This window comes from Acanthochromis polyacanthus, chromosome 13, assembly GCF_021347895.1.
Source record: "Acanthochromis polyacanthus isolate Apoly-LR-REF ecotype Palm Island chromosome 13, KAUST_Apoly_ChrSc, whole genome shotgun sequence".
Taxonomy (NCBI): Eukaryota; Metazoa; Chordata; class Actinopteri; family Pomacentridae; genus Acanthochromis; species Acanthochromis polyacanthus.
The window spans coordinates 18,011,531-18,035,294 of record NC_067125.1 but is presented as its reverse complement, the minus strand read 5'-3'; the positions used below and the strand labels follow the sequence as shown (position 1 = coordinate 18,035,294).

General features: G+C 41.0%; 1 protein-coding gene across 3 annotated transcripts in view; it reads right to left on the bottom strand.

The window, feature by feature from the left end:
* Positions 1 to 23,764, bottom strand: part of hip1 (huntingtin interacting protein 1) — a 71,979-nt gene that overhangs the window by 9,683 nt on the left and 38,532 nt on the right. For all 3 annotated transcript variants that reach the window (XM_051957757.1, XM_051957758.1, XM_051957759.1), the window contains 18 exons: positions 21,502 to 21,563; positions 20,179 to 20,319; positions 16,550 to 16,607; positions 16,281 to 16,356; positions 14,573 to 14,716; positions 13,220 to 13,317; positions 12,189 to 12,261; positions 11,896 to 12,079; positions 10,845 to 10,933; positions 10,531 to 10,647; positions 9,426 to 9,527; positions 6,929 to 7,123; positions 5,895 to 6,042; positions 5,708 to 5,794; positions 4,474 to 4,581; positions 804 to 940; positions 474 to 584; positions 314 to 372 (listed from right to left, as the gene is read on the bottom strand). In XM_051957757.1, the coding sequence (XP_051813717.1) occupies positions 314 to 372; positions 474 to 584; positions 804 to 940; positions 4,474 to 4,581; positions 5,708 to 5,794; positions 5,895 to 6,042; positions 6,929 to 7,123; positions 9,426 to 9,527; positions 10,531 to 10,647; positions 10,845 to 10,933; positions 11,896 to 12,079; positions 12,189 to 12,261; positions 13,220 to 13,317; positions 14,573 to 14,716; positions 16,281 to 16,356; positions 16,550 to 16,607; positions 20,179 to 20,319; positions 21,502 to 21,563 (1,989 nt within the window). The remainder of the gene's footprint in view (positions 1 to 313; positions 373 to 473; positions 585 to 803; positions 941 to 4,473; positions 4,582 to 5,707; positions 5,795 to 5,894; positions 6,043 to 6,928; positions 7,124 to 9,425; positions 9,528 to 10,530; positions 10,648 to 10,844; positions 10,934 to 11,895; positions 12,080 to 12,188; positions 12,262 to 13,219; positions 13,318 to 14,572; positions 14,717 to 16,280; positions 16,357 to 16,549; positions 16,608 to 20,178; positions 20,320 to 21,501; positions 21,564 to 23,764) is intronic.

The following is a 23,764-nucleotide window of genomic DNA, read 5'->3' as shown; positions in this document are numbered from 1 at the left end:
ACAAAGCCAAAGAAAGTAGAAAAGTTTGTTTGTGGGTCAACTGTGTGTCTATTTTGGGAAAATGAGACGAGCGTAACGAGGGCAGATCTAGTTCAAATCTGCTTTCTGTCTCTCTCAACTCCTTTAGATACTAGATTTTCCGTGTATTCATTTGTCAGGAAGATGTTTGATCCTGTGTTTTCACCTGGGAGAAACAATCATGCTTCTGAAGCTACAATAACTAAAGTAGCGTTACAGGAAAAAAAAAGAAAAAAAGAGTGATTTTAGTCTCTTTCCCGGTGGCGGATAAAACCGGCCACAGTCTGAGTTTTACCTCTCGTTGACCTCCATCTTGATTCCTGTATCAACCGCTCGAGACTTGTTGAGCATTTCCTGTTGGGACACACAAGGGAGGGAAAAAGGGGCTTTGAAGGTTAAAACAGCACACAAATATCTGCACAAACACACATCTGCTGTGTGTCTCTCTCACACACCTCTATCCTGGCAGCGGCTGATTCCACAGCGGCAGACGTGGCCGCCATCTCCTGCTCCACCAGATCTCCCAGCTCCCCCTGCTGCAGCTCCAAACCCCGAGGACGCAGCTTCTGCAACGGCAAAGGAGCTCGAGTTCAGCTCGGTGTTAAAGAAGCGGAAAACAAGAGTGACGTCAAACATTACAGCAGAAATTAATCAGTCGATTCATCACAAGGCAAATCTCACAAAATTCAAAGATTGTGCAAAAACAAGCTCTGGGGACGCGGTGACTCATACGTCTCAGCGCCACAGTTCACAGCATCAGAGTCCCAACATGATGAAGTACAGACCTCTGCGGTGGCCAGGATGGCCTCCAGAGCGGCCCTCAGCTTGCCGTCATCCACTGCAGCCAGGCCGTCCTGCTGCTTCATGTGTCCCAGCAGAGACAGAGCTTCAGCGCCGCACAACTTCACACTCTCTGACAGCGCTGACGAGGACATGGACGGGAGACGCATGAGTCATCACCAAAATAAAAGTCATTAACAAACACAGAAAGAGAAGCACCAATACACGTACAGATACCGTATTGTACATATATGTGCCGACTGTTCAGCCTCAGAAGACTATCATTAGACATCTGCAGTAAAATTCTGCAGATGTTTTAGCGGTGTCCTGTTTATGCTGCAGTCTGCTGGGGAGGCAGTATTAAAAATAAGGATGCAAGGCGTCTAAACAAACTGATTAAAAAGCTGACTCTGTGGTTGGAATCAGACTGAACTCTATGAAGGATGAGGTGGAGAGACAGGCACTGAGCAAGATGGAGGCCATTCTGACAAACATGGATCATCCACTTCACATCTGCTTCAATGAACAACGAAACATCGGTGGACGGCTCCTATCCTTGTGCTGCAGGACAGAAAGATTTAGAAAATCTTTCTTACCATCAACAATCAGGCTATTTAATTCTAAAGTACACAGATGAGACCAGACAATTGAATTGCCCTTCACGGATTAATAAAGTTATTGTATTTAAAGTGTTTGAGCCATCAGATTCCACACGGTGGTGATATTTACACTTGTCTTCTATGAATACATCTTCTACACTGCAAAAATTCAACATCTTACCAAATCTATTTGTCTTATTTTTGTCGAAATGTCTCATCTCACTCGATTTAACATAAATTCACTTAACAAGTGACATATCAGCAAGATGGAGGGACTTGTTTTAAGACAGTGAATCTTAAATACCTTGTTAAGTCAAACAATCTCGAAATTATCTCATTTTGAGTTGAATTTTACAAGAAAACTCGAAATAAGTTTAACCCTCGTGTTGTACTGCGGGTCAAATTGACCCAGTTTAAAGTTTAAAAATGTGGAAAAAAATATATATATATATTTTCATAGTAAAAACTTTCACCTTTTCAAATTTTTTGGGGAAATTTTTGAACATTTTTTGCTGGAAAAAAGAAGAAATGTTTAAAAAAGGTTTCTTTAAGAACATTTGGGGGGAAATTTCCCCCGAATGTTCTGAAAAAAAATATTAGAACTGATAAATATGGAATGACTTCAGATATTTTTAGGAATTTTTTTCGAAGATTTTTATTCACTTTTTTGAAAATATTTACAACTTCTAGATTTTCTTATTTTTTATTTTTATTTCTTGCCAAATTTGGGATTTTTTTGAAATAAAACATTTAAGGGAAACTTTCAAGGAATTTTCTTCCTGAAGATTTTGAAAATTTTATAAATTTAGGGAATTTTTTGCTAACTTTTTAAAATTTTTTCAGACAAGGGAACAATATTTTTTGGTGCCATAAATAAGGACAACAGGAGGGTTAAGACACCTAAGATTGACAATCCTGGTAAAATAAAGCTTAAAATAAGTTTTCCCAGCTAATTTTAAGAGCTCAATATTCTAAATATCATATCTTATTTCAAAAAATCTTACCAAGCCACTTTTCACTTGTTTTATTGGCAGATTTTTTTCATTTATTTCAAGTTCTTTGAAATAAGTTTTTTCTTCTTGCTTTGAGAGGGGCCTTTTTGCCAGTGTATAACTGTGACGTGTGACGGGGCACTAGCGGCTGCAGCTGCTCTGTTAATTACACCGACGTCCCCTCAGGCTAAGTGTCAACCAGCAGCTCAAACAGCCACTCTGACAGAAGGAAGAGGGGAACTAAATCTGTTGGCCTGTTTTGTTTTGTTTGTTTTTCAGATGCAGCTGATTAGCATCAAACACAAGCTCTCAAATGCTGTATTCAAATGTTTTGAACCACACAAGGACAAACAGTCAGAGCAAAGTGCTCTCATTGATCCTCAGCCTGACAGCTACAGACCACTGTTCAACCCAGTTTCAGGCCCGTGTTTGTTTTTTGTTCCAACAACATGACCGCTGGCCAGAGCTTTGATATATTTGGGCATGTTTAGACTTGGCATCTCCCAAAAGAGCGAAAAAAAACCATTACTTCTGTATGAAGTCAGTGGTTTTGTTTTATCTTTGCTTGTGTTGGCTGACAATCTGCAGTAAAACACGACTAAGGAGCTATTTGTGGTTGTGATGTGAACGCTGTGGCAGGGCAGTCTGATTGTTTATCAGGGCTGCAGGGTAACTTTTAACATCGTGAGTCTTAACTTTTTCATGTAGCACATAATTTAGATGCACCCAAAGGTTTTTACACCTCTTTTGGCAGAAGAACAGATTATAAGTGTCAACTAATTAATTACTTCTCACACACATTCTGCACCAATAAAGTGCAGAAAAAAGTTTTTTTTTTGTCTAGAACTCAAAGTTAGTCAAAGTTCAGTCTTCTTTGGCGATATTATAAGCAGTGGTAAATTTCAATAGCATTTATGACTCCGGATTCACAACTGTCAGGATGAGTTTCTTTGGGTTATGGTGTTTTTTTAGTAATTTAAATTAAGATTGTCGATGATCTGACAGCACAAGCACTGCTTCCCAGAGACGATTTGGCTGCACACTTTACAATAAATGTGATCAAAATGTTGGCTACAGAGAAGTTACTTGTGGTGGTGCAGCGTTTCTGATGTGCATACAGAGACTCATGCAGTTTAGAGGAGACACTGGAACTCAGGTTATATTCTACAGATGTCCTCTAATTTAGCGGTCTCCGACCTTTTTTGCAACATGGACCGGTTTGATACAAGACAATTTTCAACTGGTCATCGTGCACACAACAAATAATAATTTACTTTCTTATTTTAAAAAGAGTCCTAAAAGAATAAAATTACTTTCTATTGCAAAATATGTATTTACTTTTTCTTCTGTCTCAGCCTCTCCCTCTTTCCGAAGAAGTTCTCCAGAGACATTTGTTCATTAATTTTGGCAGGGGTTAGACTGACGGCTTCATTTAACCGCTTCATTAAAAATGTCAGTCAAGAGTGTGAAACAAGCTCAGACGGAAGTGACAGGAAGATGAGCTAGTTATTTTTCAAAATAAAACATCTGGCAGACTGGGAAATAAAATAAAAAATAAAACATTTTTATTCTTTCGGTGTGGCCTGGTACCAAATGACCCTCGTCCTGGTGGTTGTGGACCGCTGCCATAAATGCCTCTTAAACAGGATACTGGTAGATTCTACAATTTACAGATGTTCCATAAATGCCTCACATGCATCTGTAGATGGCAGCTAAGTACAGAGAAGCTTCTAGTCTCCACTCAGTGACTGCAGTTTATAAAGTTTAAAGTCTGAAAAGACACAGACAGATCTGCCTAATGTGAGGCAAACGAGTGAAATCAGTGCAAATGTACAGCTGCACTGGAGCCCTATGCACCAGACTGATGCCAGGTATCACAACAGAATCATCTGAATGTTACTTTATACGTAATACTACAGATAGTGAACATCACAGAATACAGTTGTAACTGACACTGCCCAGCATTACTTAACACATCCAGAGAAGTTCTCACAGACATGTCAGGACATGTAGGAGCTCAGGGACGCACCCACAGATTAAAATCAGAGACACGCTCAGACTACAGTCTACAATCACAGACGTACCATCAGCCTGCTCCACTGGCACCATGTGGGAGGTGGCACTGCCCTGAACGATGGTGTCACCCACTAGGTGGCCACACTGGGTCACCACCCGTACTAACTCAGACACACCTGCACAGAGAGAGAAACAATAAAAAGCCATAAAAATAATACAAAATTTAGATGAAGGTTCTTTATTCATTAGACAGTCTCTTAAAACCTGAACATAAGATTCCCTCAGAAACGCTCCAACCATTGATAAACAATGTCAGGTCATTCCATGTCAAATCATCACACTTTCAGAACAATTTCCAGTTGACCATCTGTGCTTTGCTTGAAATTTTTACAGCAAATATAAGGATATTTATTTAAAAATATTTGTGAATTATTTGTTTGATATATCAAATACATTCTGGGATCATTTTTTAAAAGATATTGCCAGCCTAGCCACTTTCAGCTTGTTTTTGCCGCACATTAAAATTTGAGGCTGTGATTGACAACATTGAAGGAACTATCAAAGATAAAGGCCTCAAGTTTTCACTGTCTTAGTTTACTCATCAGGTCATTAATTCAGAATCTTCAATACTGGACAAACAGATCAAATAGGTGAGTTGAAATATGTGAAAAAACTGAAGCATCCTGAAAATCTTTTGCGTACACATTAAGAACAAAATGATGATGCAGAAGTCAACTAGTGATATTTTCTGAACTGTATTTAGTTGCATGTTGGAATAAGACAAAATAAAACATACAGAGTACTTTAAAATATAAAATCACAAAAAATGAAAATAAAGTCTACATTAGCTTTTTAATAATTCACTGAGTAGGTGTACCACCAAAACAATTTATTTAGAACACAACAGCAAACACAAAACTATTTTCCCACCTTCCTGCTGTCATAAGCTCCTTAAAGGAACGTTTCCAAACTACAGAAGCAACTGTTAAGTCTTTCTATTCAAAGACAAAACAGCTTCTCAAAGATGTAAAGGCATCTCTCTGGAAGGACCTGGAGCTTAGTCTACATCCCATAAGTTGATCAAGGAGCCTCTTTAGGCTGAACTTCCTATTTCTGACCCTAATCTCTCTCACATTGCTGAAAGCTGTGACCAACTCAGACATAGAAGCAGCTCATCCCAAACAGATGACTAACAGATGATTACATTTCAGTTTGCTTTCACATCACAGCTCTTCTGTGTCGTTTTACAGTCAATAATAATCCCACAGTTGTTCCTGTTCTGGCATTTAAAGGGTGTCTCACCTGTGTTGTCAGCCAAGAAGGCATCTCTGGCAGAATGTAATCGTCCCACACAGTCTAAAGAGGCTTGACATCTGGATGCCAGGTAGTCTGCAGAGATGGAGAGCACAAAAATATTACAACACCCGGAGATAATTAGCACCACAGCGCTGCTCTGCATTTTTAAACAAGGAAAGTCTTGGCGTCTGACCTGCGGAGCTGGTGCAGCTGATGTGTGCCGGGTCGTCGATCTGAGCCAGCGAGTCCTTGATGATCTTCTCGGCCTCGTCCACAGCTCCCTGTAGGCTGGACCACCGGGCCGCCACCAGCTGGCTCTCCAGTGCCTGCTCCCTGCTCTCCTGTGAATCCAAACACATACATACAGGGTTAAACGTGTTAGATATGACTGAGGGTCTAAATGCTAACATTAAGATAATCATTGGCCACACTGGATCTCTGTGGTTTTCTTATAAAACATCTGACTGATTCTTGCAGCTAATTACACTGCAAAAACTCAAAATCTTACCAAGTCTATTTGTCTTATTTTTAGTCAACATGTCTCATCCCACTCCATTTAAGATAAATTCACTTAACAAGTAACATTTCAGCAAGATGGAGGGACTTGTTTTAAGACAATGCATCTTAAATCAGAAAAATCCAGATTTTGGCTGATTTTTTCTGAATGTTCTTAAAGAAAATATTAGAATTTTTACTGATATATATATGGAATCACTTTAGATATTTTTAGGATTTTTTTGGAAGATTTTTATTCATTATTTGAAAAAAATTACAATATTCATTTTTTTATTTTTTAAATTTTTATTTTGTACCAAATTTGGCAAGAAACTTTTAAGAGAAACTTTTAAGGAATTTTCTTCTTAAAGATTTTGAAAATTTTTATAAATTTGGGGAATTTTTTGCTGAATTTTATTTTATTTTTCAGACAAGGCAGCAATATTTTTTGGTGCTGTAAATGAGGTCAACGGGAGGGTTAAGACACCTAAGCCTGACAATCCTGGGAAAATAGAGCTTAAAATAAGTTTTCCCAGCTAATTTTAAGATCCAAATATTCTAAATATATCTTACCAAGCCATTTTTCACTTGTTCTACTGGGAGATTTTTTTCACTTATTTCAAGGTAAAAGTTCTTTGAAATATTTTTTTTTTCTTGTTTTGAGAGGGGCCTTTTTTTCCAGTGTAAGAGAGTTAATGAAGAAAGACAATTCAAACTCAGACCATTCTCCACCTTCTCATTGAGTTGATTCTGCAGGGCTTCGGCTGTCTTCACCCCGCTCTCCCTCTCCGTTGCCAGAGAGCTCTGGACTCGCTCGAGCTCCTCCCCTCGCGCCGCCAGCTCCGCCTCCACCTTCGACAGGGTCTGTACGAGCTCGGCCTTCTCAGACTCCAGGGCAGAAAGCTGAGTGCCGAGCACCTCAGTAGACTGCATCGAGGAAACAAAAAATGAAGAAGTTAACAATGGAATGAAAGTGAGAGGAGGACAAGGTCGGGGTAATACACAGCTGTCAGGATGTGGTTTGGTGCATAAATAAAAACAGAAGAAAGAAAAACGCTTTGTCTTTAGCCACTAGCAATACTGTCTCAGTTTAAGTTTGTGCAGAGCCCTGCAGTCTCCAGAGAGGGTTTGGGTCGAGGTCAAGTTTACAATCAAAGGGAACACTGGGAAGTTGTGGTTGTGCAACTTGGCTGCAACGCAACCATCATGATTTACACCAACAGAGTGAAGTTACATCAGAGCCTGTGTGCTGGAGCCTTATGAATGTGAAAGCAGTGAAATTTGAGGTCATTAAGTGTCTTTTTTTGCAGGTGGGAGTTAGATAATGAGGTGCATGCGTGGAAAAAAAAAAGCAGCAGAAAGACTTACAGCCTGGAAGCCAGCAGGTCCGACAGACAAGGAGGAATGAAGGAGAAACAGAGCTGTTAAGAATATGATGTTTTACGACAGGAGCTAGCGAAAGCTGCGTCATCTGGAAACGCGTGAGGAGAGCGATGATGAAACGTGGGCTGTGTGTGAAAAGGACTGTGGAGATTAAAGAGAGATGGAGGAGGACAGCGAGAGTGACAGAGTTGATAAGTGGTAGCTTCAAAAATAGGACGTCAGGAGTGGGAGGCTGAGGCAGAGGAGAGGTATGGAGATGTGCCGGGAAACATCTGAAAGGAGCCAATCAGCGGAGTCGACACAGATTAGGAGGGTTAATAGCACAAATTAATGCTTATTAGACTCATTCAATTACCACCTTACACATATTTCTGCAGATCATTTTGTTAGCTACTGATAGAAGCTTTTTTTTCCCCCTGAAAACACTCAAAATAAAGTTCATACTTAACATTCTGCAATGAAACACTCCACTAATGAAAGTGTGGTCCAAATATTAGTATCTACATTAGCAGATGTTTGATTTGGACGTTTCTGCTTCCTTGTTCTTGCACATAAATGCCTTCAGTCGCCTGTTATGAACATCAGCTTCTGCAAGTTCTTGGCTCAGCTGTGCAGCAATGACAAAAACAAACCGGAGAGGCGGTGAAAAACAGCTTTAGCTACCGTTTAAAGAATCCCTGCGCTCTGAAATACCAACTCATTCCATCGCCGACGTCAAAGAAAGGCATTAGCATATCAATTCTGTCAAAGGCTGAAGTCTGAAACGGTTTCTGTAAAAGAACAGTCAGTGACTAAGACGAGAGCTGACATGGAAAAGAAATGGTGAGATGAAGGGAGTGACAGTGGGGATGACAGATGGGGATTTTAAGAAATGTAGATGTGACAGAAAACGGAAAACGCTGTTTAATTATGGTGGAAAATTTCACTTCTGAATGTTGACAGAAGCTTAGAAGCAGCCATCATCCACCATCATACACAGGATCTGTGGTTAGCATTGAAAGCAAGGATTTAGCCTTCTGAATACTGACAACAGCAACCAGGTAAAAATGCATCTGATCCAGGATAGAGATTATTATCTGCAGTAAATTTTCTGTGCTAATAACCCTCTGCATCCCCAAACCTAAAGGCATGTTACTTCTTTTTATAATCACCAAATTTAAACATTTATCTGAGAGTTTTGTCCAGAAAAATCAACCAAATCTGAGCTAAAAATTGTGACATTTCATCAAAATCTCTTTATTCTACATGTTTCAGTTACAGATTAGCCAAAAATAAACTATTTTCACTAATTAGCTTTCTGTGCTCCTCGGTCATGTGACCAAATTTTCGGGACTTTTCAGCTGAACTGCAGGCTGTGCACAGAAGAGATTTTCTTAGTTCTTTCCACGGTTGTGCTGTTTCCATGGAGGCAGAGGTGATTTTATATTGCAATGAAAAATGAGCTCACAGTGACTAAAAATCAAAAACACTCAGAAACTGCTTGGAATTTAGAGGGTTACTTTGCAAAAGAGTTCAGATTTTAAAACTCAGCAGCACATTCATATGACTAATGCTGTGAAAGAGGGGTGTAAGTGAGATGATTAAATAATTCATGATTAGAATAAGAGTGCGTGACGCCAGCAGCCCGTTATTAGATCTTATCCAGACTGTGCTCCATTAGAAGGTCTGTTAGTCAGAGTGACAAAATCCCTGTCATTAATCTTTCCACACTTTCTTTAGCAGCTGGTATTTTTTTTAAATGACAGAAGATTGGTGCTTGATAAAATAGCACTGAAACAGCAGCTCTGAGGTTGAGTCAGAGGATCTTTTCATGTATGGAGTGTGAAACAGCGGAGAGGTGAGCCACCTGCTGTGATGAAGCCATGGAGGTCTTCAGGGAGTCCAGCTCTGCCCGGCTGGACACCAACTCTCTCTGCAGCTCCTGAAGCTGGTCCACCTGCTCTCTCTCCTGAGCAAGAAAAGAAAAACTCCCTTTAGACAGCTCACAAAACAAAAGAAGTGAAGTTCCTCCAAGCTGTTTGCTGTTGTTTGGGTCACTTTTGTGCAGAAGGTTTGCACAGCGGGGCCACAAAAAGAAAAAAAAAATTTTTTGGAAGATTTTTACTCATTTTTGAAAATATTTACAAGACTTTTCTTGCCAAATTTGGGGGATTAAAAAAAAAAACTTTTAAGGGGAGCGTTTAAGGAATTACTGGATTTTTTTTTTCATGAAGGTTTTGCAAATTTTCAGAAATATGAGGAATTATTTTTGTTGAATTTTTAGATTTTTTTAAGACAAGGAAACAATATTCAGGGATGGGATCAGCAAGTTCTGATTCCAGCGGAAGGGGGGGGGATAGCTTGCGCCAAAACCGGTGTTTTGGCATGAGATATTGTGCGATTTTACGAGCTATCGCGCGATTTCGGAACGAGATTTGCTTTCTAGCGTCTCGAGATTTGGATACAGACCACAACAAAGAGGGATCGCCAAGTAATGTGGAGGTTTTCGTTCACTTCTCATCTCTAGTATGTTGTGGGACACTCGTTGAGACTATCCGCACGTTAGGGCGGACTTTGACGCGGGGGGGCAAGTTGCCCCATACTTTTCGCTAGCTGAGCTGCTAAGCTGCCTGCCTGGCCAAATACTGGAGCTATGTCGAAAATTCATTTCTCCATCACTCACATGTATGAAATGACATATGAAAACAGACCCCAGGTTGAAAAAAACCTGAAGTTCCCCTTTAAAATAAGTTTTCCCAGTTAATTTTATGATCTCAATATTATAAATATATCTTTTTCCAACAAATCTTACCAAGCCATTTTTCACTTGTTCTATTGGCAGATTTTTTCAGTTATTTCAAGGTAAAAGTTCCTTGAAATAAATTTTTTTCTTGTTTTGAGAGAGGCCTTTTTTCCAGTGCAGCGCGGTGCCAACCCTTCAGCAGTGACAACAAACTTTATCCCCTCCTCACCTGTCTGTCTGCAGCCTCATGAGCGGCCTTCACCTTCTCCTGCATCTCTTTCCTCACGGCCTCCACTTCGTCCTGTGCTGCCCGAGCGACTGTCATCTGCCGGGTCACCTCAGCGTTCTACTCAAACATAAGAGGATGTTGAACAAAGAGAAACACACCAAAATAATTAGGACAGAGGCTTCATCCTCAGCTGGGGGGAAATAAAAAGGCCATTCAGAGGACAGTGTGTAACCTAACTTGAGAGTTTCAGGTTTTATAGCCGGTATAAGGACACAAAGAAGAGCCTCATGATCATGAAGCGGAACTTTTCTTACCTTTCTCAGCAGGTCTGCGTGACTCTGAACCAGCTCCGTGTATTTCTCCTTCAGTTTGGTGTAGCGCTGCTCGTTGGCCTGAGCTTTTCCTGGTTAAAGATGCATCAACACATAATGACAGAAGGTGAACAGAGATCTAGTTAATAAATTCGGCACAGTTTTTCATGTTACAAATGCTCCTGTCTTTCCTTCCCTATGCTGTAACTCAGTTTCAGAAATTAAAGTACTTTCAAATCCCCAATTTGCTGTTTTTTCCTTTTCTTGTTGTAACCCTCGTGTCGTCCTGCGGTCAAATTGACCCGTTTTAAAGTGTGTGTGTGTGTGGGGGGGGATCACAGTGAGACTTCTGATGTCCACATTTTCAACAATTTTGGGAAACTTTTGAACATTTTTGTGGTGGAAAAAAGAAATGTTAAAAATGTTTCTTAAGAACATTCACAAAAAAATCTACCAGCGAAATTTGCTGGATTTTGGTTGATTTTTTTGTGAATATTCTTAAAGAAAATACTAGAAGTTTTACTGATATACATGTAATCACTTTAGATATTTTATGGGGTTTTTTTTGGAAGATTTTTACTCATTTTTTGAAACTATTTACAAGAATTTTCTTGCCATATTTGGGGGATTTGTAAAGTAAAATTTTTAAGGGAAACTTTGAAGTAATTATTGAATTTTTTTCCTAAAGGTTTAGCAAATTTTCAGAAATTTGGGCAATTTTTTGGCAGAATTTTTGGATTTTTTCAGACAAGGAAGCAATATTTTTGGTGCCTGTAAATGAAGACAATGGGAGGGTTAATGAGAATCTCTTCAGTATTCAAGTAGTTAAGTCACTTGTGATTCCAGAGGAGATAACCTTGAAAAGCTGTAAGTGCTTTTTTCACACAATAACAAGAGTAACTTTTACATTTCTGTACTCAACAGTATTTTGGATGCAATATAAGAGAATAACACTTGAACCTTTACATTGTTGTACATGTGCTGATGTGTCTAAAGACATTTAAATAATATGTCTGTGTTCTGTTTAAGTGTATGTAAGTAAATGAATCCTCACTCTCGATCTCCGTCAGGCTGCGCTGCTCCTTCTCCGTGTCCTCTCGGACCCTCCGCAGGTCGTCCAGCTCTGCCTTCAGGAACTCGCTCTCTCCGACAGCCTGCAGCCTCAGGTGGCTCTGCTCGGCCAGCTCCGCCTCCAGCTCGCTGACACGCCCCCTCAGCGCCTGACACAACCGGCCACTCTGGAGATGGACGGAGAAGAGAAAAAAGGAGGACAGAGCAATGATAGTGAGATGGAGAAAAGGTTCTGCAGACGCTGTACAGACAAAGTTTTCAAAATAGCACCTCTACCTCCAGCCTGAAAGACTCCAGCTCTTCCTTAAGGGCCTGAATCTCCCTCGTCAGCTGTTCGATCAGACGGTCTCTGGTGAACACAGACAAAATTTACCCTCATTAAGCGAATAAACACTGTTAAATAAACCGTGCTGTCACAGTTGTTAGCCATCTGCCACAGAAACATTTCTGTTTGATTTTGGCCCTTAAAGGTTTCTAACTGTGCACTCGATTTTAAAGCTACACGTTGATTTATTTTTTTAACATAAACAGTTCAAATGTAACTTAATCAATGATCCATGTCTGGGGTTAAACTGTCAGTAAATATACAGTGTTGTCCAGACAGATAATTCTCCAGGAGGAAGCATTATAACACCCTGAATATTATCATATCTCAGGAACGAAACATACACAAAAAATAAATACAGTGCTCAAACGGTCATATAAATATATACGCGCCGTGTATGTATTAATGCCCTACAAGCAACCCCCACATAAAATTACACACTTATTTGCACACAACCACATATTCACTGAGATATTCTAGGATAAGAGACAAGATTGTACAATCCTTCATTGATGCCACAGCAGAGATATTAGCAGCTATAACAAAATGGGGGAAAGTGCAAAAATGTGGTGAACAAAAAACAAACAAAGGAAATACACATAATTACTATCGATATTGTGCTGATTCTTCTACATGTACAAAAACAAGTCATTGCCCCGACTCCTCTGAACGTAGAAAATAACAATAGAGGTATTTCATTTATAGCTATGAACGCTGAAGGGATAAAACTCCAGCCAAAGCGGCCCTCTGTGTTTAAAATCCTGAAATGTTCGATTTCAAGAGGTTTAAATTGAGGTAGTTAAGAATGCTGTGTGTTCTTGTTGGAAGATGGCGAAGAAGTAGCTGACCAGAGTTTTATATCATTCATTTATGCTTTTGGGTGCACATGTAAGATCACTTTTAATCATCATAGTGAGACATATCTATCTTATCTTGGTTAACATGTGGGACAACTGTCAGCATTCTCTGGCGATGAACTTACTTGTCGTCTTTGCGCATGCCGTTCTGACTGTTGAAGTTGAACGGATCGATGGCGGCTGAAGTCCCAAACAGGTCGTCAAACTTGGTCTCCACGGCGGCCTGAAAAGGAAAGCACAGAAATGTAATGTATGCCTGCAAAGTGTTAAACGTGAGATAATACTTAAGTTTTTTTTTGGTCTTTTTCGGTTTTATTGACAGAGCAGCAGTGAGAGAGAGAGACAGGAAAGTGGGGATCAGAATGCGAGAAGGCCCTGCAGCAAAGTTACTCTAGCCTGTTTATGGGTCGCCAGCTCAGCCTGTTGAATTACTGGGGTGCCCCTAATACTCTAAATTTACTTGTTTTATCTAGAAAATTCAACCATGTGCTCTCAGTGATCACTTCATTACGTATTCATCCTTCATTCTTTGTGGCACAGATTTGAAAAGGTGCTGGAAACATTCCTGAGAGATTCTGGTTTATACTGACGTGACAGCATCATTCAGTTGCTGCAGATGTGTGAGCAGCACCTTCATGACACAAACCTGGTGTGGTTTTCTGCTCCCGTTGCCTGCCAAAGGTCGACATGTTTCATTCACAGATGCTCTTGAGCAAGTCATTTTTTCAGTTAGTTGCCATCCAAACATGTTCGCTTTCGTAACTTTCTCTTTACAGTCTTGAGATCAGCTTTTTCTAAGATCCTCAAACCAGCCAATCTGGAACCAACAACCATTTCAAACTCATAAATCACCTTTATCCCCCATTTTGATGCCTCATTTAAACCTTGACAGATCTTCTTAACTGTGTCTTCAAGGCCTAAATACACTGAGATTCCATCACATGATTGGCTGGTTAGATACTTCTTTTAACAAGTAGTTGGTAGTTTATCTAATGCAATGGTCACTGATTACAGTTGTAGGAAAAACATCCATCTCCTATTAGACTTTATACATACCATCCACCTCAGTGCTGCTGCAGTTTTCATGTCTTCTATCAACCCATTGGGCTTTAGAACATTTTTTCAGGTCCAGCTGCTCAGTAAGTTATGGGTCCAAAACACTGCTAATTACCTCATTATCTCACAAGCAGTTCAACCTCAACACCCAAGTATGTGAAAGTCAGTCTAATTAACACCAATGACATGCCGGGATAGATACATACCAGATGTTCAAATGTTCAGTTTACTCAAGATTCCAAAGAGTGTATCTGTGAAGCAGGTTATTTCCCGTTTTATCCTCCTGCATCTCTTCCTCCTGACTGCTCCCACAAATACAACATCCCTCTTCAATTTTTGATTGCTGATTACAGCAGCACACGTGTGAGGCAGGGCAGGCAGCTACGAGACAGATGCTACCGTTTGGAGGTATGTGATGTTACCGGCAGCGCTGGGATGTCTGTGTCCACCAGGTCGTCTGTTTCCACCACGTGCTCCGACTCGGGGGACGAAGACTCGGCGGGGATCACGACCACGGGGCTGATGTGCTCCGACAGAGCAGACGCCCGCAGGAAGTTAGGAGGGTTCTGCAGAAACCAGAGAGCAAGAGTGGATTACTTTAAAGCTGCATGGATGAGCATTTGCCCAGTTTAGATCCTGGTTACAGAAATATATGGTGCCTGCAAATCAGTTTTCCTGCATCTCCATGAAAGTGTGTTAATCATTTCCCTTCGGTCAGGATTCTGGTGTCCATAGCAACTAGTGAGAGTGAGGTTTCGCTTGTACGATACGATGGGATGCAACAACAAACGTGAAAGCATTAACTTGCTGAACCCCAAGCAGTTTCTGGACGTTTATTTGCTCCCGTCACATTTTCACTCACTGTGGTTCATTTTTCACTGCAATACAAAATGATGGACCTCTATAGAAAGAGCACAACCATGAAGGAGGAGAGAGAACCTAAACATGTCCTCCGTGCAGTGTGGCACAGTCATAACGAAATAAGTAATAAAAATCATTAAAAAATGTAATTTCTTTGATTATTAATTGAGAAAACTAGAATGAACCTGAACAGGTTTGTATGTTAACAATATTAGTCTACACAGTATAGATATCGCACTACTTATATTCTCAATTTGTTTGTATGCTTGTCTCCTGTCTGCTTGGTGTAAACACTGCCTGCAGTTCAGCCGAAAGCCACTGAATTTTGTCACACATGGCTTCATGATTAAGGCTGAATCCAGGTGGTCCATCTGGTTTATTTCAGTAAATGTTTTAAAGAGACCTGTACACTAAAGTGCTTTTAATGACGTATCACTATTTATTTTCTTTATTTCTCTGAATGAACAACACATCATAGGTTCTACCAAAGCAAAGCTGCTGTAAATAATGTTGGACGTTTGAACATGTGTTGCTGGCGAGAATCTGTTGAGTCTGACTGAATTTTAAATGTAAATTTGTTTGGTTTAAGACAAAACATAGCAGGCAAAAGCATTTTTCATGCTTTTGAGTTTTGAGAAATACACATTAAGTTGTTTATTGTACTATTTTGTCTATTTATGCAAGCAGATTTCCATTACAGAACAGATTTTAATTTCTTAAAGTCAGCTTGAAAGTTGTAAATCTGGGGATACTTTCCTTTTTTACAGTTCATGTTTCTGAAAAATGGCATCACTTTACAGATTGTTTTTTAAAGATAACAGGCCTTTCAAATTCACTGGTTGGTTTTGGAGTTCAGGGAGTTAAAATTAAAACATAATCTGAATCATTGGTGTTTTAGGGATTTTTTTTTTATCATCATTGCTCAGCAGCTTTATATTGGTGAGATAAGCTATTTTTGCCTCATTTGCTTTTTGTTTTGTATGTCTGTTTGGTTACAGCTCAAAAAATTAATGATCAGTTTCATGTACACAGGAGATCCTACACTCATAATGACAAGACAAAGATAAATGCACACACACATGCTCTTACTTGTAATCACTTGAGCAATAGAAAAATTGATCTGCAAGTCTTCTGAACTTCAAATATTATAAGAGCTAAGCAAAGACGTTGTAGCTAGACACCCTCAAAACCTGAAACAACCATCATGGATCAGCTGGGGCCTTCGGTGTGGTTAAAATGTGTGAAACGTATGGCAGACTGAGTTCTCACCTCAGGCAACTGTGGGATCTGAATCAGCCTCTTGAAATACTGCAAGTTACTGGAGCGATAGAACAAACTCTTTAGCCTGAGAGCAGGAGAGATATGACGAGAGGGAGGAAGAGACAGAAAATCCGAGTGAGAAGGGTGGACGAAGCAGAAAAGTGTGACCCTGTGAATTCATTCAACACGATACTAAGAGCTCAGTCATCTGGGTCACACTCAGGCCAGCTGTGACCGACTGGTTTTCTGGCTGTTTGTGCGACTGCAAGTGAACTCACTTCTTAAACTGCTCCTGGAAGCGATCTCTGTGGCCCTGCAGAGTGTCAGCTGGAAGGCCTGCAAGCACAAACGAAACACAAACACATGGAGGCCTGTTCAGCGTTCAAGAAATACCCACATATTTACAGAGATACTGCATTAATACAAGTCTGAACCCACATGATGATGGGACTTGAGGTGAAAGCATCCAGATCTCCAAAAGGTCGACTTTTTAGAAACTTGGAAAAAACCTTTTGAAGCTGAGCTGCATGTGTGAATTTATCCAGCAGCGCTTTGAAAAGTTTGTGGAGCCCAAGAAGTCTGAGAAATGCTTTAACTTTGAGAGGAGCATGTCTTCTTTCAGTCTTTGAAGTAAACCGTCACTGATTTTAAGCATTCCCATATATTAAGTCTGTACTGCAGAGTGTTAAGGGCTAAAGGTAAAGTTAGACACTCAACAGCCAGGTAGCTCAAGAGACCAAGAACCACTTGTACGAACAGATTTGTTCTTATGTGGTGTGTATGACTGATTCAAGAGACTATAAAATAGAGTTCTTCTTCTCCACTGTCACCAAATGCTTGTCCAAAGGGAATGGCTGATCTTCTCTCTCTAATATTACAAAGTATTGATATTAGCATTAGCACGGTTTTGTTTCTCATATATTTTTTGTATCACATCTTACATTACGCAACTTTTTGCTCAAACAATGTTGATTTGCTAAACAAAAAGTAGTTTTCTCCTATTTATTCAACTATTTATCATGTTCATGAGATAGAGGTCTCAAACCCATGTAGCAAATATGATACAAATGGTTGTATAAGGGTAAATGTGCTGCATCCAAAAGATTGAATTGACTTAATTTTGTGACGCACAATACTCTCATGTGTCATTTATCAATTTACATGTGTTAATTAGGCTAACTGTCCCCATTTTTTGAGCTTAAAACATCTGGAGTGTAGACACTACAAATAAATGTAGCAAAGTTATGCAGATGTGGATGTAGCCTCAGACTCACTCATAATGAAACCTAGCCTAGCCATGCTAGATCCCATGTTTCTGACGGCACAAGGGTCTAGGGAAGCTCGACAGGGAGGGAGGCGGGCTAAAAGGTTGTCTATCAAATCACTCTGCAGCAATTGGGTAGGTATACAACCAATCAACGCAACGAATAGGCTGACGTGGTTCCGAGAGCACCGGCGGATTGTGGCTAAGTCCCATTAGCTTCCCAACCAGCGGAGCCACGGAGCCAACTGGAAAATTAAGGATTTGCCATATCCCGTCGGCATAAGTCCAAATACGTCTTTCTTCTCAATGAAACACTTCAGTGCCGTCCTTTGTTTATCTTTCAAGTTGAATTTTAGCTTCAAATCTTTAAGGGCTGTGGCCAAAGCCGAGTCAAAAGATAACTGTTTATTGTGCGTCGGTTGTTTCTGTCAGAATCGTCGCGCCTCTGTCGTCACTTCGTTACGCCCGCCTTCTGACTCTACACTTCATGGTGATTGGTCCGGCCAGTTTTAGGAGAATCCAGCCTCGAGCCTTATGGAGGGTAACTAGACCCTCCCTGGCAGAGAATTAAATTCGTTGCCGTGGGTTGTCTAGCGCGGCTAGGCTAAATGAAACCTGAAGAAGGACAAATGTAAGAGAGATTCAGGATGAGAAATGAAAACGCTTTTGCATGAAAGTCAGTGACTGATTTGATTGGTTTTCTTGAACGGTAAGAATGTATTGTTGCAGTATTTGCATGCCAATAAAGTTTGACACATAAATCAAAGATGCACAGTTTGGCTGGGGCCCCATGTACCCCAAATGATTTTTTATACACTGCTCAAAAAAATTAAAGGAACACTTTGAAAATACATCAAATTTCAATACAGGAAAAAAACAAACTGGATATTAGCATTGATATGGACTGGATAATGTGTTAGGAATGAAAAGTGCCACATTGTTTGATGGGAATGAAAATTATCAACCCCCCAGGAGAGCTAAATTCAAGACACCCCAAAATCAAAGTGAAAAACTGATGTGGCAGGCTAGTCCATCTTGCTGAAATTCCTTGGCAGCAACTCAAAATGGTATTCAGTAGTTTGTATGGCCTCCATGTGCTTGTATGCATGACTGACGATGCCGGGACAAACTCTGAATGAGACAACAGATGGTGTCCTGGGGTATCTCCTCCCAGATCTGCACCAGGGCATCACTGAGCTCCTGGACAGTCTGAGGAGCAACCTCATGGTGTCGGATGGAACAAAACATAATGTTCCAAAGGTGTTCTATTGGAGTCAGGTCAGGTGAGCATGGGGGCCAGTTAATGGTATCAGTTCCTTCATCCTCCAGGAACTGCATGAGTTCTCTTACCACATAAGACTGGGCATTGTTGTGCACCAGAAGGAATCCAGGACCACTGCACCAATGTAGGGTCTGACAATGGGTCAAAGGATTTCATCCTGATACCTAATGGCAGTCAGTATGCCATTGTCCAGCCTGTTGAGGTCTGTGCATCCCTCCATGGGTATGCCTCCCCACATCATCACTGACCCACCACCAAACCGGTCATGCTGAACAATGTTACAGGCAGCATAACGTTCTCCACGGCTTCTCCAGACCCTTTCATGTCTGTCACATGCGCTCAGGGTGAACCTGCTCTCATCTGTGAAAAGCACAGGGCACCAGCGGTGGACTTGCAAATTCCTGTGTTGCCAGCCGAGCTCCACAGTGCCAGTCAGTGAGCACAGCGGGCACTAGAGGACGCTGGGCCCTCAGACCACTCTCATTACATCTCTTTCTGATTGTTTGATCAGAGACATTCACACCAGTGGTCTGCTGGAGGTCATTTTGTAGAGCTATTGCAGTGCTCATCCTGTTCCTCCTTGCACAAAGGAGCAGATACCTGTCCTGCTGATCGGTTGAGGACCTTCGACAGCCCTGTCAAGCTCTCCCAGACTAACTGCCTGTCTCCTGGAATCTCCTCCATGCGCTTGAGAATGTGCTGGGAGACACAGCAAACCTTCTGGCAATGGCACGCATTGATGTGCCATCCTGGAGGAGTTGGACTGTCTGTGGAACCTCTGTAGGGTCCAGGTATCGCCTCATGCTACCAGTAGTGACACTTACCCTAGCCAAATGCAAAACTAGTGAAAAACAGTCTGAAAACATTAGGAAGGAAAAAATGTCAGTGGCCTTCACCTGTAAACTCATTCCTGTTTTGGGGGTTGTCTCATTGTTGCCCCTCTCGTGCATCTGTTGTTAATTTTATAAACACCAAAGCAGCTGAAACTGACTAAAAAGCCCCTCGGTTACTTATTTGACCAGATCAGTATCCCACATGTTTCACTGATTTGATGCAATACTTAGATTAAAAAGTGTTCCTTTAATTTTTTGAGTAGTGTATATATACCACAAACCTGGTTGGAATCAAATAAGCTTTGGTTTATGTGACGGCAACTATGTGGGTGACACCTACCTAAAAGGAATGAAAAATCCAACTTACAAATAAAAAATATGACAAGTTATATAGTCCACATGGACCCCAGGTGAACTGAAGACGGGTTAAGGATATTTCTATTTGAACCACCAATACTGAACACCTGCTAGTAAGTGTTGCTGTTTTTGAGGCTGCAGTTTTCCCTGCAGTGTGTTTGTGTGACTCACAGGAGTGCAGCTTAAACAGCAGCTTGACGGTGTAGTCATACAGGTGGCTGCTGTCCAGGATGACTTGGATGAGGGGAGCCAGACGACATTGACCCGCCGCCGTCACAGACACCGACCGAGACATGTCCAGGGAGCTGAACACTGTGGGGAGACAAAGACCCGATCGATGAATGTAGTCTCGAAACCGACACACACACACACACAGACTTGTATGAGCTCATCAGGTATCAATGCAACCAGGAGCCACAAACACACACACACACAGATATTCATGCACACAGCTCATCAGTCACATATTGTTCGTAGTTTTTATTCATTTCACTGCCTGGGCCATAATTAAATTTTAAACAAAACACAGCTCACTTTTGATTTCTTTTTTTTAAAAAGGCAGGAAACAGTTTTTTTTTTTACTGGAGCAGAGACGGAGCAACAACCTCAACACTAACAGGATTGTCTGAGTCCTTCTCTGCCTCCATCATTACGCCCCTCTTTCATTTCCTAGCCGCCTTGCTCACAACATCCCCAAAGTTGAACCCTGAGAGCCTCTGAGCAGAGCAGAGGCGTGGTTTCCTGCACAGCTACAAAACACAGACACCTCAGGCTTGGCCTCTTTACCCCTAGATGACGTGATGCTTTTAAAATACACCAGACCAGAGGAGGAAGCTGACGGCAGCTTTGAGATTTGGGTGCGAGATCGTCAGCCAGAAACTCTGTGTAGTGGATTACTTTGTTTCTATAAAAAATGATTCGTCCAATCATGGAAAGCATCAAATTTGTTAAAAAAAAATCAAATCATAAGCTGCACATTCTGTCTTGAATGCTAACACAGAGATATGACTTTGGCAAAGAATTCATTTCTCTGGAGAGAAGAGGAGGAGCAGGAGGAGGAGGGAGAGATAATATCATCATGAGGACGCAGAATGAAGGGCATGATAAATAGAAAGCAGAATGTAATTTCCTCCTGATCACTCATGAGTGGAGGCGCACAGATTTTCCAGCATTTCTTCTGAGCTCCTGGTCTATTTTTAGCCGGGGCCATACTTTAAGAGACATTAACCTGGGATGACTCACCCAGACAACAGCTTGGCTCCGGTACAGTATGTAACCGCTAACTGCCCTGCAGCTCGCTGAGGCAGATAAAGATGGAGCTCAGATGATACGGCTGATATCATCCGTCCACGTCAGCGTCTGCTTCCATGCACCATTCATGTGTCAGTCAGACTGTCTTTATGTCTGTCAAAGTGTGAACTTGTGGGCATTATTCTGTGTGCGCGCTCAAGAGAAGCACAGCTGGCAGCTGAGAGTCAGACCAGAATAACTCACCACCCAGGAAGAGGTTGAGTTCACACTCCAGGTAGTCGAACATCTCTACTGTCAGCTGGAAGCTACAAGACAGAGAGAAAGACTATTATTTTACATGCCAGTGCAAATACAGGTCCATTTTCATTTTATCACACTAGTAGCATTCAAAAGTAATATTTCTTCTCACATTGCAACACCTCTAGTAAACCCAACAAATGGGTCATGAGTGCCAAAAGACTGATTTTTATTTCTTTTTTTGGATCACCTCATGATTTTTTCAGTTGCAGATGCATGAGTTCCTGTTTTCTCAAATCACCGTCTATATTTTTAAATTAGTCAACTGCATACTTCCTGCATTCTAACTGATTCAAGAAAAGCATTCAGAGACCACAGTACTTCCGTCAAGGCTGCCCAGTTGTGATTTCCGACGGATGAAATCTTGAAAAAAATTTGTGATCCGCAGCGGTGGATTTGAAGTAGCATCGCAATCATGTGATCATCAGCAGACAGCTGACATAGTGTTCACTTGTCATGGTTACATCTCACAATGATACAGAAATCTTTAAAAAATCCCAGACTGTAAACCGCATAACTGCCAAAATATAATCACTTGGTCTTTCTGTCATTTCTGACCTTCCCTGAAAATTTTATCTAAATCTGTTTGTCCATTTTTGAGTAATCTTGCTAACAGACAGACAGAAAGACAAACCAGCGCCGATCGTTACATTGCTCCACTGCATTCCATTCAAGGAGTAATAAGGCAAACCTAAGACTGAACTAGAAAAGCACTCAGAGAGTGCAGACCTCCACCAAGGATGGAGAGGAAAACAGGAAACCCATGCAGTAAAGGATCATGAGCTGGAATCGAACCTGCATCTCTGACACAGTTCTGTTTACGAAGCACCTTCTTAACCAGTTGAGCTATCTGGACACCTTGCTCCAGTTTGTTGGCCGACATACTAACCTATGACGTTTTTGTCATACTTTGGACCACATACTGAAACATACTAAAAAATTCAAAGTGATCCAGAATCCAGGATCCTTTCCAGATTGCCACCAAAATTAAATCAGCTCTTCCTCTTACCATAGTCTACATCCCCTCAAAATTTCATGTGAATCTGCCCAAGCGTTTTTGAGTTATCTTGCTAACAGGCTAACAGACAGACAGACGGACAGACACACAAACGCCGGGTGTCACATAACCTCCTTGGCGGAGGTAATAATACAACTTGGGAGTGAATCTGAAGAATTATAAGGTAACTAAGGAAAGAAATGCATACTTGTGTTTCTGAGTGGTCTCAAAGCTAATTTCGAGATATTTCATTTTTTCAGGTTTCTGAAAACCCAAAGAATGAGGGAACAATGCAGTCCACGCTAAAGCCGAAACCTCTGCTGATGACTGGCAATGATTTGTGTTAAAGCAAAACCCAACAGGCACAGTAGTAAAGCAGATATTCCCAGAGTTTCAGTTTCAATTTTGTCTGATATATTCTCAACAGAGAAAAATTTGAGCAAGAAAAAACATAAACAAAAACAAGGCTGAGAATCACCATTTTGTCTCTCGAGCAATAGAAGAGCAGCTTTGAGCTGTAAAATCTTTCTCTGGGTGCAACCAAAAAGTTAAGACACTGTTCCTAATGTGTACGGAGCGCGTCACGGTCACATGTGCAAGCAATAACTGCCGCACATCATCACTTGATCAACAGCGAGACGTGTGTTTAACTGCTTTTTGTGACCACTAGTGGATCATCAGTGGAGACGAGAAGAGAATCTGAGGCTACGAACCTGAGATCAGACAGTAGTCTTCAGTGGAAAAGTCCACAGTCTCCAAAAGTGGAGCACATCAAGGTCTTTTGGTTTAACATTCATGTGGCTGCACACCACGAATTTATCCCACTGTAACAGTCTGAGGTGTTTGAGGAAGAACATTCGACACAAAAGACCTAGACTGTAGCGTGATGACATGAAATAAATTCAGTGCAGGATCACAGCATGTTGATTAAGTTTTTTGGTCGACAACAACCCAATCATCTTTCTCCACAAGCCCGATATACCAGATTTGGCTCCTTGAGACTTTATCGAGGTTGAACAGCCACATTTTTAATGCAGTTTAGATAATTCAGCACAAGTGCTTGATGCTCTTATAGAACGGGACTTCCAGGGAGCGTTCGAAATTTGGCAGGAGCACTGGGAGCAGAGCACAGCTGCACAAGGTGAATGCTTCACTGGCTTCCAAACCTAAATCAGTTTTTTGCTTCTAACTTCTAAGCATTTTGATTGCACC